This window comes from Zootoca vivipara, chromosome 2, assembly GCF_963506605.1.
Source record: "Zootoca vivipara chromosome 2, rZooViv1.1, whole genome shotgun sequence".
Lineage (NCBI taxonomy): Eukaryota > Metazoa > Chordata > Lepidosauria > Squamata > Lacertidae > Zootoca > Zootoca vivipara.
The window spans coordinates 7,721,925-7,735,366 of record NC_083277.1 but is presented as its reverse complement, the minus strand read 5'-3'; the positions used below and the strand labels follow the sequence as shown (position 1 = coordinate 7,735,366).

The window sequence follows — 13,442 nt, the reverse complement described above, 5'->3', positions numbered from 1 at the left end:
CAGATGAAGGGCAGTATTCAAAATTAATAAACAACTACTACTACTACAATAATAGTTAAGAGCGGGTCCTTGCATTCATAGGAACCAACTCCTAGGGACTGAGGGGTCTTTGGTCACCCCAATAAAATATTTGAGGGGACTGGGACCCCCAAAATTGATGGGCATTGCCATTCAAATGGTGTGCGTGCACCGTGTCATGTGATCAATTATTTGGGGCAGGGTTTACCTGCCCTCCCTAATATTTTATTCAAGTTGTGTATCTGAAGAAGTGTGCATGCACACAAAAGCTCATACCAATGACAAACTTAGTAATGTGGTTTGCTGCCAGAAATACAGGGATTGCTTACTTTTAAAAAAAAGATGGGGTAAATTGATGGGGCCGGGCAGTCTGCCTAGCGTTGGCTATACGTTGCAAGAGTCCAAAGAGAACTTCCATATGCAGAGGCAGTGTACCGTTGAATGACAGCTGCCGAGCGACAAACAGTGAAGAAAGGTTCCTGGATGCATCTGACTGGCCTCAGTTGGAGACAGAATGCTGGGCTTGGTGGCGATTCTGACCACCAATGCGGAGAACGAGTTTGTCAGAGCAGGTTGTCAAATGTGTAACAGCAGGGATCATTCAGTTAGTCACCCGAGGGTTAATTACCCCCCCCCCCACAGTCAGTTAACCAAGTGGTTGCAGAGGTGTTGCTTAGCAACCAGCCATGATCTTTGCTGAGATAACACGTGCTCTGATTGGCTGTGCGATTCTGAGGGAGTTCCCCCCCCTGTCATTGTATGTCTTCCTGCTATGTACAAGGCCTGACCAAAACAAAACCCTCTGCTTATTGCTCCTCAAATTATACCCTGCTCCTGTTCAGTTTACTTGATAAAATACAGTCTTTTTGCTCTGGACTCCATCTGCTTTATTCAAGTCACTCCTCTAACAAGCTAACTTTTCATTAAGAGCCATACCTGCAGTATACATGTGGTGATACGACTCCCATCTCTGCCGTTGCATTTCAGCCACAAATCCAGTTTTGGGGTTTATTATTTTTATTATAACTTTTTACAACTCCATCCAGGTATACAGGTTTATCTAGGGTTCTTTTGCATTCATAAAATAATATTGGGAGGTGGGGAGGTCCTTGCCGGAAGGAGCTTGAAAGCAGGGGTGGAGAACATTTTTGAGGCTGAGGGCCACATTCACCGCTGGGGAATCTTTTGGTGGCCACATGGCACTGGTATGTGGGCAGGTTTTTACATACATCCTGCAGGCAGGCAAGAGGCCTTATTGGAGTTCAAGGCTGCACGCCAGCCTAGTAAAAACACCTGAGGAGATGCCAGTGAAGGATGTTGACTGGGGCGTGTTCTGAGGGCCACTTGGAGATACCCAGGGGGGCCGTTTTTTGACCTGCATTGGAGGTTCCCCACCCCTGCTTCACGGCATAAATCCGAAGTGTGGCCTAACCTTTTAAATTACAAAAACCGCAGAGCGCTTTCCTTCCGAGGCTGATTATTTGAAATTGAGAAGCGACACAAGAAAATGCATGACTGCAAACGGTTCAAAGGGGACAGTGGAATCTTGGTATATTCCAGAGGTTCAGGATGAGAGCCCGACCTCCGCCGGGCTCTCTTCGGCGTGGCTTCTTTTGTGCAGCATGAGGAGCGAGATCTGGCAGAAGCTTTCGCCGCACTCGGAGCAAGCGTAGAGTTTCCTGCCAAGGTGGACCCGCTGGTGCCGGGTGAGGTGCGACTTGCAAACAAACCCCTTCCCGCAGTCGGGACACTGGTGGGGCTTCTCGCCCGCGTGGCTGTGACTGTGCTGAATGAGGCCCGAGCGCGAGCCGTACTTCTTCCCACAGAGGGAGCAGGTGTACGGCTTTTCCCCGGTGTGGATTCTCTGGTGTCGGGTGAGGTCCGACATCCAGACGAAGCTCTTCTCGCACGCAGAGCAGTCGTACAGCGTGTTCCCTTTGTGGACTCTGCGGTGGCCGATCATGTGCTTCTTGTGAGTGAACCTCTCACCGCACTCTGTGCACTGGTACGTCATGGCCCCGTCGCAGTTCTTCTCCTGCTTGAAGAGGCCCGAGTTTTTCAGTGCCTTGCCGATCACGACGCAGCTCTTGGGCTTATGCTCTGGCAAAGTTCCAGCAAATACCTTCTTGCCTATTCCGCAAGGAACGGGTTTGCTCCCGGACTGCCTCTGCGGCCTACGAGGATCCCCAGAGGCTTTGGCGTGGTCCTCACAGAGGTCCTCTTCTGTAACACCTCCTGGAGACTTCCCATGTGGTTGATCCAGCTGGTCAGAGGTTTCCTGGTGACTGGGGCTCTCTCCGTTCTCACTTGCCTGCCAAACACCTAGTGGAACAAAGAGAAAGAACGAAAAGGATCCAGAGGGAGCCCTTTGGTCTGTTCTTTTTCTTTTAATTTTTTTTTTATTGAATTTTACATTACAAATTTAAATTCAAACATTAAACATCAACATCCTCATTTAGAAGCAAAATTAAAAAATTCCTTCAGTAACACCTTAAAGACCAACTAAGTTTTTATTTTAGTTGGTCTTTAAGGTGCTACTGAAGGAATTTTTTTATTTTGCTTTGACTCAGACCAACACGGCTACCTATCCTCATTTAGGATTGCCTGAATGCTTCGACTTCCCTCTGCCCTTCGGTGGTTACCATTGTCAATCTTTTTCTTTTCAACCGCTTCCCGTAATTTTCTCTCTCTCTCTCTTTTTTTAAAGAATCCATTTATACCATAGCTACAGGTAGTCTAGAATATAGATTAATTAATTAATTAATGAGCAATAGCAGGCCTAATTGAGCTTCTAGATGTCCCAAACAAAATACGTTCATCCTTCCTTTTTTGGACACGGGCAAGTCACTGGTGAAAGCCGCTTTTCAGAGAACGAGCATTCCTGCAATTGCAATTCCATGATTCTGTAAGAAGTGCCCTGCTGGATCTTGCTAAAGACCCATCGAGTTTCCCACATTCAGGGGCCACTCAGTTTGGAAGCAGGACCTGAAGACAACAGGCCCGGACCAGAACAGTGGGCTCACCTGGTCCAGCACCCTGTTCTCAGTGTCCTCAACCAAATGCCCCACCACTACAATACCCAAACGCCCCAGCACAACTCTCCCCAGCACAACTCTCCCAGCGACTGCCATTCAGAGGAATATACAGCTTCTGGCAGTGAAGGGAGAACACAAGCCATTGCAGCTAGTAGCCAGTCACCAGTGTTAAAGCAACGATTCTTCAACATCAACTTTGTTGGACTGGTCATGTTGTGTGGATGCCTGATTGTCGTCTTCCAAAGCAGCCTCTCTATTCCGAACTTAAAAATGGAAAGCGTAATGCTGGTGGTCAACAAAAGAGGTTTAAAGACTCTCTCAAGGAAAATCTTTTAAAAATGTAGTATAAACACCAGCAATTGGGAAACACTGGCCTGTGAGCGCTCCAGTTGGAGAACAGCCTTTACCAAAGGTGTCATGGGCTTTGAAGATGCTCGATCTCAGGACGCAAGGGAGAAACGTGCTAAGAGGAAGGCACGCTTGGCAAACCCTCACCATGATCAACTCCCACCCAGAAACCTTTGTCCCCACTGTGGAAGGATGTGTGGATGCAGAATTGGCCTCCACAGTCACTTACGGACTCACTGTTAAAACCATGTTATTGGAAGACACTATGTGGAACGCCCTCTCAGCAGATGTCGAGACAATAAGCAATTATTTTACTTTTAGAAGACAACTGAAGGCAGCCCTGTTTAGGGAAGTTTTTAATGTTTGATGCTGCACTGTTTTTAATATTCAGCTCCCTTTCCAAAACCAGATGCTGCCATGTCTTGTGTACGTTGGATGAAGATGTCCTGCCTTTTGTCTCTCCTGGATCTCCTACTATTCAGCTTCGCTGGACGTTAGTGTTATGGGCAGGAAGAACTTCCCTCTGCCCATGTTCTTCACAAAGCCAGCCAAGCTGGTGGCCCTCATTGCCTCCTGTGGACGGGAGTTCTGAAGTTTAACTGTGTGGACTGCGTGAAAAAGTACCTTATTCTGCCTGTCCTGACTCCTCTTCCAACATTTGGCTTCATTGGGTGCCCACAAGTTCTAGTTTTATAAGAGAGGGTGAAAAACCTCTTTCTCCAAAACCTGCATAATATTATACCCCTCCATCATCACGTTCCTGACTTTTTATTCTTCTACGCTAAAAAGCTCTAAAGGGGGGGGTAACCTTTCCTTCGAGGAGAGTTGCTCTGGCACCTTAATTGTTTTTTGGTTGTGTGTGCGCTTACGGACAATTGCTCCAAAAAATAAATCAAAAATCAAAATAGCCATGGAAGGAATGGTGAATATTCTTTATTGTGCTCACAACTGAATGCTCCTGCATTATACAATGTCTAAACACAGGACATTTTTCTGACTGAAGTTTAGCCCGGGTGAGCAATCCACTCAATCACTCATTGGCAGTATTGATTTCCTGCACCCCTCCCCGCTGCCATGGAAAAATAACCCCCCTGCAGTCCATGCCATCTGTACAGCTTAGCGCGCCGTGTGGATTCTCTGATGTCTATTAAGGCAGGTGTTGCGAGAGAACCTTTTCCCGCACACGGGGCACTCGTGGGGCTTTTCCCCCGTATGAATCCTGCGGTGCGTGTTAAGGTTAGCTTTCTGGCTAAAGCTTTTCCCGCACCGCGAGCACTCGTAGGGTCTTTCCCCCGTGTGGATTCTCTGGTGAGTGTTAAGGTAGGAGCTGCGAGAGAACCTTTTGCCACAAGTGGGGCACTTGTGCGGCCTCTCGCTCTCGCATCTCTTGCGGTGCCCGAGAAGGTGGAACTTCTGGCCAAACCGCTTCCCGCAATCGGAGCACTGGAATGGCTTTTCTCCCGAGTGGATGTTCTCGTGCTTAAGGAGGTTCGCGCCCTGGCCGAACCTCTTCCTATACGCGGTGCAGACGCTTGGTCTCTTACCAGTGTGACTCCTCCGCTGCTGTGCATCCTCATTCAGATCATGGAATGTGCCCCCAAACGGGACAGACACACCAACTTCTCGCTCCGAGTCCGCTTCCTGGTGCCCACCCAGAGCGTTTCCCTGCTCGGGGAAACAGGAAACTTCTTCTCCTGCGCCCCAAACCGACGTCCCACGTGGTGACAGATGCTCGCGATCTTCCGGGGCGTACCTCTCCGTTTTGTTGAGGTTCGTCCACCCTTTAGCTCCTGAACGGGAAAATAAAATTTCACATAAGTGCTGGACATGCAAAGAGGTTGAGGGTACATTTTTTTCATATGTGGTGGACTTATAAAAGGGTAAAAGAGTCCTGAGAAATAATTGTATAATAAACCAAATAAAATGTTTAAAAGTACTTAAAAACAACAATAACCAGTGTCCATTTTGTTGGGGATAATTTGGAGGGAAATTCCCAGGTGTCAAAAACCGGTTATTTATGTATTAGGCCGGGTGATGACTTTTTCATTTTTTCTCTCAAAAAATATTTCCTGTAGCACAAATGGATGAACTTTTGCCTATTAATGACTAAAATGAGGTATATTCCATTGAAATATTAAAAAAGGTCACACACAAACCGTTTTTAATTTTTTTGTATGCCGTTTTACCATTTCATAAAATTGTATTAACAATTCTATATATATTTCATATCAATTTTGGACACAACACTACATGCCACAATGGGGGGTGTTCTTAGCAACATAGGGTATACATATGTCACACCTGCGCAAGGTAAAAGCCCCTTTTTGGGACCTCAAAACTCAGCCAGCAGACCCTGCCAGACATGCTGGGAAAAGAACCTACAGGAGAGGTAGCAAAACATCGTCCTCTAGCGGTGTCTATACTGTTACTGCAGCTAAAAAAAGCTTCCTTGTGTGTTTAATGTTGTATATATGTGACTCTAAAGCTTGGGTTCAATTTTATATACTTCAAAAATGGTCGAAAAACTGATAAATAAAATTTATAAAATCATTTTGTGTGTGAGGTTTTTTTTATCAAATCTCTTTGAAAGTAAGATTTTATCTAATCTTTAATGAAAGCTCATCAAATTATGATACAGGGAAATGAGGTTGTAAAAAAGTCATCACCCTATTATGTATGCAACAACTGCAGCCCGTAACACAGCCTCCTGCAGGAGGGAATGAGGCAGTTTAACTATGAACTTAAGTGAAGAAGGACATCCTCTCCGTGGTCCTGAACCTTCCAACCTATTCCGAGCGCCTAAAGACACACCTTTGCCATCCTCACCTGTCAAGAGGGCCTCTCCATGGTCAGCTTCCTGCTTGGTCTCCCGGCGCATCTGCCGGTGGACAGGTTCAGAAGGAACCAGCCCCGGCTCGCAGAAACTCAGGACCACCTCCTCAAACGGCACGCTTACCTGAAATAGCAGAGGAGATTCTCTAAGGACAGGACTTAGGGCAGGGATAGAGTAGGAATCCCCCCCAACCCGCAGGTTGCAAGCGGCTCTCCACCAGACTTCCCCTGGCCCTTCGAGTTCCCCTCCCCTCCAGCCCATCAGCTTTTCAGCAAGGGATCGCGTGAGCAACAGAGGAACGGTTTGTGATTACGGATGGGAGATGCTGTCCTTTATTATTCTCACCTTCTCAGTCAAATTTCAAGTTCCTTTATCCACATTTTTACATAGGTTCGCTGGTTCTTTTTATTTTAAATATTGGGTTTTGATCAAGATGATGATTGGTGGAATGCTCTCCCAAGGGAGGCTCGCCTGGCGCCTTCATTATACAGCTTTAGGCGTATAGCGTTCCTCTTCCACCAGGGCTTTGGCTGATTAACATCCTATATCCTTTTAAATGTGTTTGTGGGATGGGGAGAGTGAGGATTCTTGGTTTGTTTTGCTCTTGTTTGTGTTTTTATTTGAGAATGTATTTTTATGCTGTGAACCGCTCTGAGATCTACAGATGAAGGGTGATATATTTAACAAATAAATAATAATGATACTGAACAGTAAGAGTCAGCACAATTTTTGTACCTGTTACTTGGCTGTAGAAATGCACTGCAACATTTGGAGAAACGACCATTTTGATGGATGCCTGTGTTTTAGTTGGACAGTGCTTCGAAATGTGTCAGCTACCTAACTGCCAACCAAATCAAGTCAAGTCATTTTATTACGGCCAATGACAAGTATACAAACGAAACACCAATTACAAAATTTCCCGCCCGTCTGATTCACTTTATCTGCAGCCTTTATAGCCCCAGGCATTTGGCTAATTGAACAATCAATGGCCTTTTACCCTATGGGTTTTTAAAAAACTGTTTTGCTTGTTATTATGTTATGTATTTTTTATTACCCAGGTGGCGCTGTGGGTTAAACCAGAGTCTAGGGCTTGCTGATCAGAAGGTCGGCGGTTCGAATCCCTGCGACGGGGTGACTCCTGTTGCTTGGTCCCAGCTCCTGCCCACCTAGCAGTTCGAAAGCACATCAAAGTGCAAGTAGATAAATAGGGACCGCTCCGGCGGGAAGGTAAACGGTGTTTCCGTGTGCTGCTCTGGTTCGCCAGAAGCATCTTTGTCATGCTGGCCACATGACCCGGAAGCTGTCTGCGGACAAACGCCGGCTCCCTTGGCCTATAGAGCGAGATGAGCGCCGCAACCCTAGAGTCGGATACGACTGGACCTGATGGTCAGGAGCCCCTTTACCTTTACCTTATTTTTTATTATATAATATAAACAGCCCTGTGATTCTTGGAGGAAGGGTGGCATAGAAATTCAATAAATAATAATTTTTTTTTTACAAAACCTGCCCTCCCCTTCGCCAGGTTACTGGCTGCTCATCTGTTTCCCGCTTGGGAAAAGCAAAGAACACAAGGAGCTCACCTGAGGTTTTGGCTGCTCTGCCTCCCGCTGCCTCAGCAGGAAGTCCTCGGCCAGGGCCACTGCCTGGGAGCAGGTCTCTGGCCCCCGTTCCCTGACCCAGCTCTGGATCTCTGGAGGCAGGATGGTCAGGAATTGCTCCAGGATCAGCAGCTCCAGGATCTGCTCCTTGGAGTGCCTCTCCACCTTCAGCCACCGCCGGCAGAACTCCTGGAGGCGGCTGTAGGCCCCTCTCGGCCCCTCGGCTTCCCGGTAGCAGAAGCGCCGGAAGTACTGGCGGTTCGTCTCCCTGCTGATGGCATCCCCGCGCAAGATGGCCGCCTTCACTTTCCCATAATCCTCTCTGTCCTGGCCCTCCAGCCTGTGGAAGGCCCGCTCGGCTTCTCCGCTGAGGGCTGGTGAGAGCCGGGCTGCCCACTCCTCCCGGGGCCACCGGCAGGCTTCCGCCACTTGCTCGAAGGAGGCAAAGAAGGCCTTGGTATCATCCCAGGGGGTGGGCTCCTCTGGCGGCTGCGGGACCCCCCAACCCACGTGAGGGGACTCCACTTCCTTCAGGAACTCCTGCCACTGGACTTCCCAGCGCTGAAGGATCCCTTCCCCTCCTTCCTCTTTCACTTGGTGCTGGGACGGCATCTTTTGCAGGAATTCCCGGATGCAGCCCCTCTGGTGGGGTCTCCTCACACTCTCTGCTCCCTCCACCGGTTTGGGGGCTGCTTGGCTTGGTTCCTCCATTTTCATCCCTGGTGCAAGCCTCTCGTGCACGATCACAGAGGGGGCTGAACAGGAGGTCCTGGCTCCCTGGGCAAAAGAGGCATTTATATAATTATTATTAATATTATTTATTAAAGTTATATGTCACCCGATAGCCCCAGGTCTCAGAAAAATGTGAGTGATTTATTTGAAATGTTAGCAAAGACACTCAAACAAGGCAGACAAGAGTCTGGAGAGAAGTCCTGCAACAACACTTTACTGAGAAAACTGAACAGAATAAGCCCACAAGAATGAAAACACTCTACAGAGTATGAGGAGAAAGGAACATAGAGAAGTCTTTTGTACTTCAAGCCTTGCATGTAGCAGGGAAACACTGACCCAAGCATACAGAAGAAAAATTCCTTCAGAACTACACAACCAATCACAGCATTTGCTACCTGAGTAAACATCATGCCACTCTTGCCTGGTTGCCAAGCTGACTTACTGGTATCAGAATTACAAACTGAATTACAAAAAAGAGTAACCTCAAGTCTGTGGGGAGCGGAGGGGGAATGTGGCCTTTCAATCTTCTCTGTCTGGTTCTTGCAACTCTTCTCAGCCTAGATCCTTTACTGGCTCCGATTTGCACCCTCTTTAGGTGTTTTAACTGATTATAATATTGCATCTTAAAACTGCTATATCTGCCCCTGTGCAAGTAGCTTCTGGAAGGTTTCCCATAAGAGAATTTGGCCTTTGGGGTGAAAAAGGGCTCCATACCTCTGCAATAAAATACACCACTTGAGGTAGCAACTCCAAAACGATTGCGGAAAAGAAGAGAAAACAGTAGTCTAAAAATTAATAAATCATAAAACACCCAGAGTAAAAGTACAGTCGTACCTTGGATCTCGAATGGAATCTGTTCCGGAAGTCTGTTCGACTTCCGAAAATGTTCGAAAACCAAGGCACAGCTTCTGATTGGCTGCACGAGCTTCCAGCACTCAATCAGAAGCCGCAGAAGCAGCGTCGGACATTTGGGTTCTAAAGAACATTCCCAAACCGCAACACTCACTTTTGGGTTTATGGCGTTTGGGAGCCAAAACGTTCGAGTCGAAGGCATTCGACAACCAAGGTATGACACTAGTTGCATTGGCCTGTAACAGGGATGATTTATATTTGTTTTTTTAAAAAAACTTGCAATCACAAAAATAAGGTGGTCCTAAAAATATATGAGGTGGTTCTTAAAAGAAGATCCCAATGTACAGTTGCCAACTGTCCAGAAAAATACAACCTGGCCTGCTCCTCTTCCTTGAAGACAGTTCTGATCCCCAGAAATCAGACAGCACAGCTTTTCAGTGTGGTGTAGTGGTTAAGAGCGATAGATTCATAATCTGGTGAACCGGGTTCGCTTCCCCGCTCCTCCACATGCAGCTCCTGGGTGACCTTGGGCTAGTCACACTTCTCTGAAGTCTCTCAGCCCAACTCACCTCACAGAGTGTTTGTTGTGAGGGAGGAAGGGAAAGGAGAATGTTAGCCGCTTTGAGACTCCTTAGGGTAGTGATAAAGCGGGATATCAAATCCAAACTCTTCTTCTTTCATGGCTTCAAAATAAACATCATAAATAAACATCACCTGACACATCTTATACCTGCTGTTCCTCCAAGGGGCTGCATCACAAAATGGAAGGCTATGGCCGCTACTAGGATTGCCAGATTCAATAGAGGACAGGACTTCTGTGCCTTTAATTGCCCTGCTCTCTTTTGAGTCTGGAGACCTTAAAGAGAAACCAGCAGATCCTTTGTTTAATTTCCAAGCAAAGGGTCTGCTGGTTTCTCTTAAAGGTTTCCAGACTCAAAAGAGAGCAGGGCAATTAAAGGCACAGAAGTCCTGTCCTCTATTGAGTCTGGCAACCCTAGGAGGAGGGCTGGAACCTGGCTCGCTATTATCCTAGTCTGACTTTCGCAAGAGCCCTCAGGTTCAGGCCAGTGGCCCCTCTAGTCTGGCGTCCTGTTCTCACAGTGGCCAACCTGTGGGAAAGCAGGAGCTGAGGGCAGGAGCCCTTTCTCCCCCTCCTGCTGTGGTTTCCAGCAACTGGGATTTCTATGCATTGGAACCCAGGAAGCTGCACAGAGCCAGACCCCTGGGTCCATGTGCAGCTCAGCATTGTCGTCATTATGACAGCCAGTGGCTTGCCAGGGTTGCAGACGGGGTGGGGGCATCGCTGGCCCTAACCTAGAGATGCTGGGGGCTGCAAATGTTGCAAGGCACCTGCTCATTGCAACCTTGGCTGGCTGTTTGTTTCTTTCCACCCACCAAAGGAATCCCTCTCGCTTCTTAACTTCTTGCATCTCTCCTCCCCCTTTTTTTTAAAAAAGCAAAAGCACAATCTGCAATTTGAAGCAATTTCCAAGAACTCACCCCAAAATCACACACACTCTCTCTCTCCTTCCCAAAAGAGCCGCGGAGAGGAAGAAATGGCACACAGGAAGTGAAATTGTGACTTTTCACGTCCTGCCTCGCCTGCCTCTCTCTCTCTCTTGCACATCACCCCCCCCCCCAACACACCAAAACATGCACTCCCACACTTCCGCATTTCCACCCTAGGAAGCCTAAACACACCTCCCAGAACCCCTCTAGGACTCGCAAGGAGCTCGCTGGCTTTAACTCTTCGAACACCTTGAGTAGGTTGTGGGTGTTTGCCCTCGCGTAGCTGTGAAGTGGCACATAGGCTCAGTGGGTGGAGCACAAGCTGGGAAATGTACATTTTATCCATTATATTTAGATTCATTCATTTATTCATTGATTGATTGTGTTTAAATCATTCTAAACATTTCGTGCTGGTTCCTTTTGGTTTTCAATAGGAAATGTTTTTTTGAAAAGGAAATGTTGAAGAATTATAGAAGCATAGAAGGAAATAAACAACTATCTGACTTTTAGAAGACATCTGAAGGCAGTTTTTTATGTTTTATCATGTTTTTAATATTCTGCTGGGAACTGCCCAGAGTGGCTGGGGAAACCCAGCCAGATGGACAGGGAATGAATGAATGAATAAATGAATAATAATAATTATTATTATCCCAGAATTTCAGAGTTGGAAGGGGATCCCCGAGGATCTTCTAGTCCAACCCTCTCCAATGCAACTGTCCCATACAGGGATCGAACCTGCAATATTGGCATTGTCAGCACCTGCTCTAACCTACTGAGCCTGTCACACACAGAGAGAGACAGTGCAGTGCAGTGGTTACTGCGATGGACTATGATCAAATCCCCACTCTGCCATGAAGCTTGCTGTCACCAGCTCTCAGTCTAACCTACCTCACAGAGTTGTTGCGAGGATCAAATGGAGAGGGAGAGAACTTCATAAGCTACCTTGAGCTCTGTGGAGGAAGTAACTCTTCTGAATACCAGGAGGGTAAATTTGCTTTTGTGCTCGGATCCTGCTTGTGGGTTTCCCTTTGGGGGCATCTGGTTGGCCACTGCGAGAACAGGATGCCAGACCCTTTGGCCTGATCCAGAAACCAGGCTTTTCTCATGTTCATATGTATATATGCATGTGTTTGTGTCTGTATAATTTTATTACATATATATATTCTATTTCATAGAAACATCAAAGCGGTTTACAACAGAAATACATTAAAACATTAAAAAGTAAAAAAGCAGGCATCATTTGTGGAAGGACGTATTCCAAATTACTGGCATGGATTCTAGTGGAATAGGAAAGTCTTCAGCAGCCCTTGTAACGATGAAGCAGAAGATGTCTACTGAATCTCTATTGGCAGAATATTCCTCAACTAGTATCATGAAGCCCGTTTAAATAACGGCTGCTAGAGCAGACCTGTTGCTCTGGCAACCTCGGGGACATGTGCAGAGCTGATGAAGCGGCGGGTCTGCGCTCCTAGTCCCAACAGATAGAACTGACCCGATGGGGTGGGAGTTAGAAGGCCTCGCTTACTTTCCTCCTCCACCGAGGCCAGCAAGTGGCCCTACGAATTCCCTTCCCGGACCTCCTACCTCAGCCCGGCTCGAGCGCCGCAGCCGCCTGCCCGCCTCATTCTCTCTCCCGCCTCTCCCGTCAAGGCCTACAAAGAAGAAGCAGCAGCAGCGCCCAGCGAAGGGCAACGGGCGGTCCTCGTGCCCGCCTCGCCGCCTCAGCCTGGCTCGTCTCCCTGCCGGGCCGAGCGAGCACCAAGCTCCCCTCTCCGAAGTGTCTCTGCGCTCCAAGTCCCAACGGCTGTCCGTGGGGCACATGAGCAGTAGCGCAATCCCACGGACACACGGACTGGACGCAGAGACACTTGCACATTATTATATAGAAAAGGTAAAGGACCCCTGGACGGTTAAGTCCAGTCAAAGGTGACTATGGGGTTGCAGCGCTCATCTCGCTTTCAGGCAGAGGGAGCCGGTGTTTGTCCGCAGACAGCTTTTCTGGGTCATGTGGCCATCATGACTAAACCACTTCTGGCGCAACGGGACACCGTGATGGAAACCAGAACACACGGAAACACCGTTTATCTTCCCGCTGCAGCGGTACCTATTTATCTACTTGCACTTGCATGCTTTCGAACTGCTAGATTGGGAGGAGCTGGAATAGAGCAATGGGAGCTCACTCCGTCGTGGGGATTTGAACCGCTGACCTTCTGATTGGTAAGCCCGAGGCTCAGTGGTTTAGACCACAGCGCCACCCTCAATACTGGGCCGATGGCACTATAGGCTTCGTTTCTTGTTGCCGTCCAAGGAGCCTCATTAGCTCAGGGAACAGCCAACAAATGCTCCTGCGTACGATCTCAGTGATCCAGCCAAGATCTAAGGCAGGCATAGGCAAACTCAGTCCTCCAGATGTTTTGGGACTACAACTCCCATCATCCCTGGTCAGGGATGATGGGAATTGTAGTCTCAAAACATCTGGAGGGCCGAGTTTGCCTATGCCTGATCCAAGGGTTCAGG

General features: G+C 47.8%; 1 protein-coding gene across 3 annotated transcripts; it reads right to left on the bottom strand.

Annotated features, from left to right (window-relative positions):
- Nucleotides 1-110: 110 nt before the first annotated feature.
- On the bottom strand, nt 111-11,078 carry LOC118081190 (zinc finger protein 397). Of its 3 annotated transcripts, XM_035107495.2 has the most exons (6): nt 10,917-11,078; nt 9,790-9,980; nt 7,815-8,609; nt 6,228-6,357; nt 4,946-5,191; nt 111-2,340 (listed from the first exon to the last, which is right to left on the bottom strand). In XM_035107495.2, exons 3-6 carry the CDS (start codon nt 8,547-8,549, stop codon nt 1,583-1,585), a joined length of 1,869 nt encoding a protein of 622 aa, XP_034963386.2. In that variant the 5' UTR covers nt 8,550-8,609; nt 9,790-9,980; nt 10,917-11,078; the 3' UTR covers nt 111-1,582. The 3 variants fall into 3 exon arrangements, with proteins under 3 accessions (XP_034963386.2, XP_034963384.2, XP_060126666.1); XM_035107493.2 differs by lacking the exon at nt 9,790-9,980 and having other exon boundaries at nt 112-2,340; nt 10,917-11,077; XM_060270683.1 differs by lacking the exons at nt 111-2,340; nt 9,790-9,980 and having other exon boundaries at nt 2,559-5,191; nt 10,917-11,070.
- Between the last annotated feature and the right edge of the window lie 2,364 nt (nt 11,079-13,442).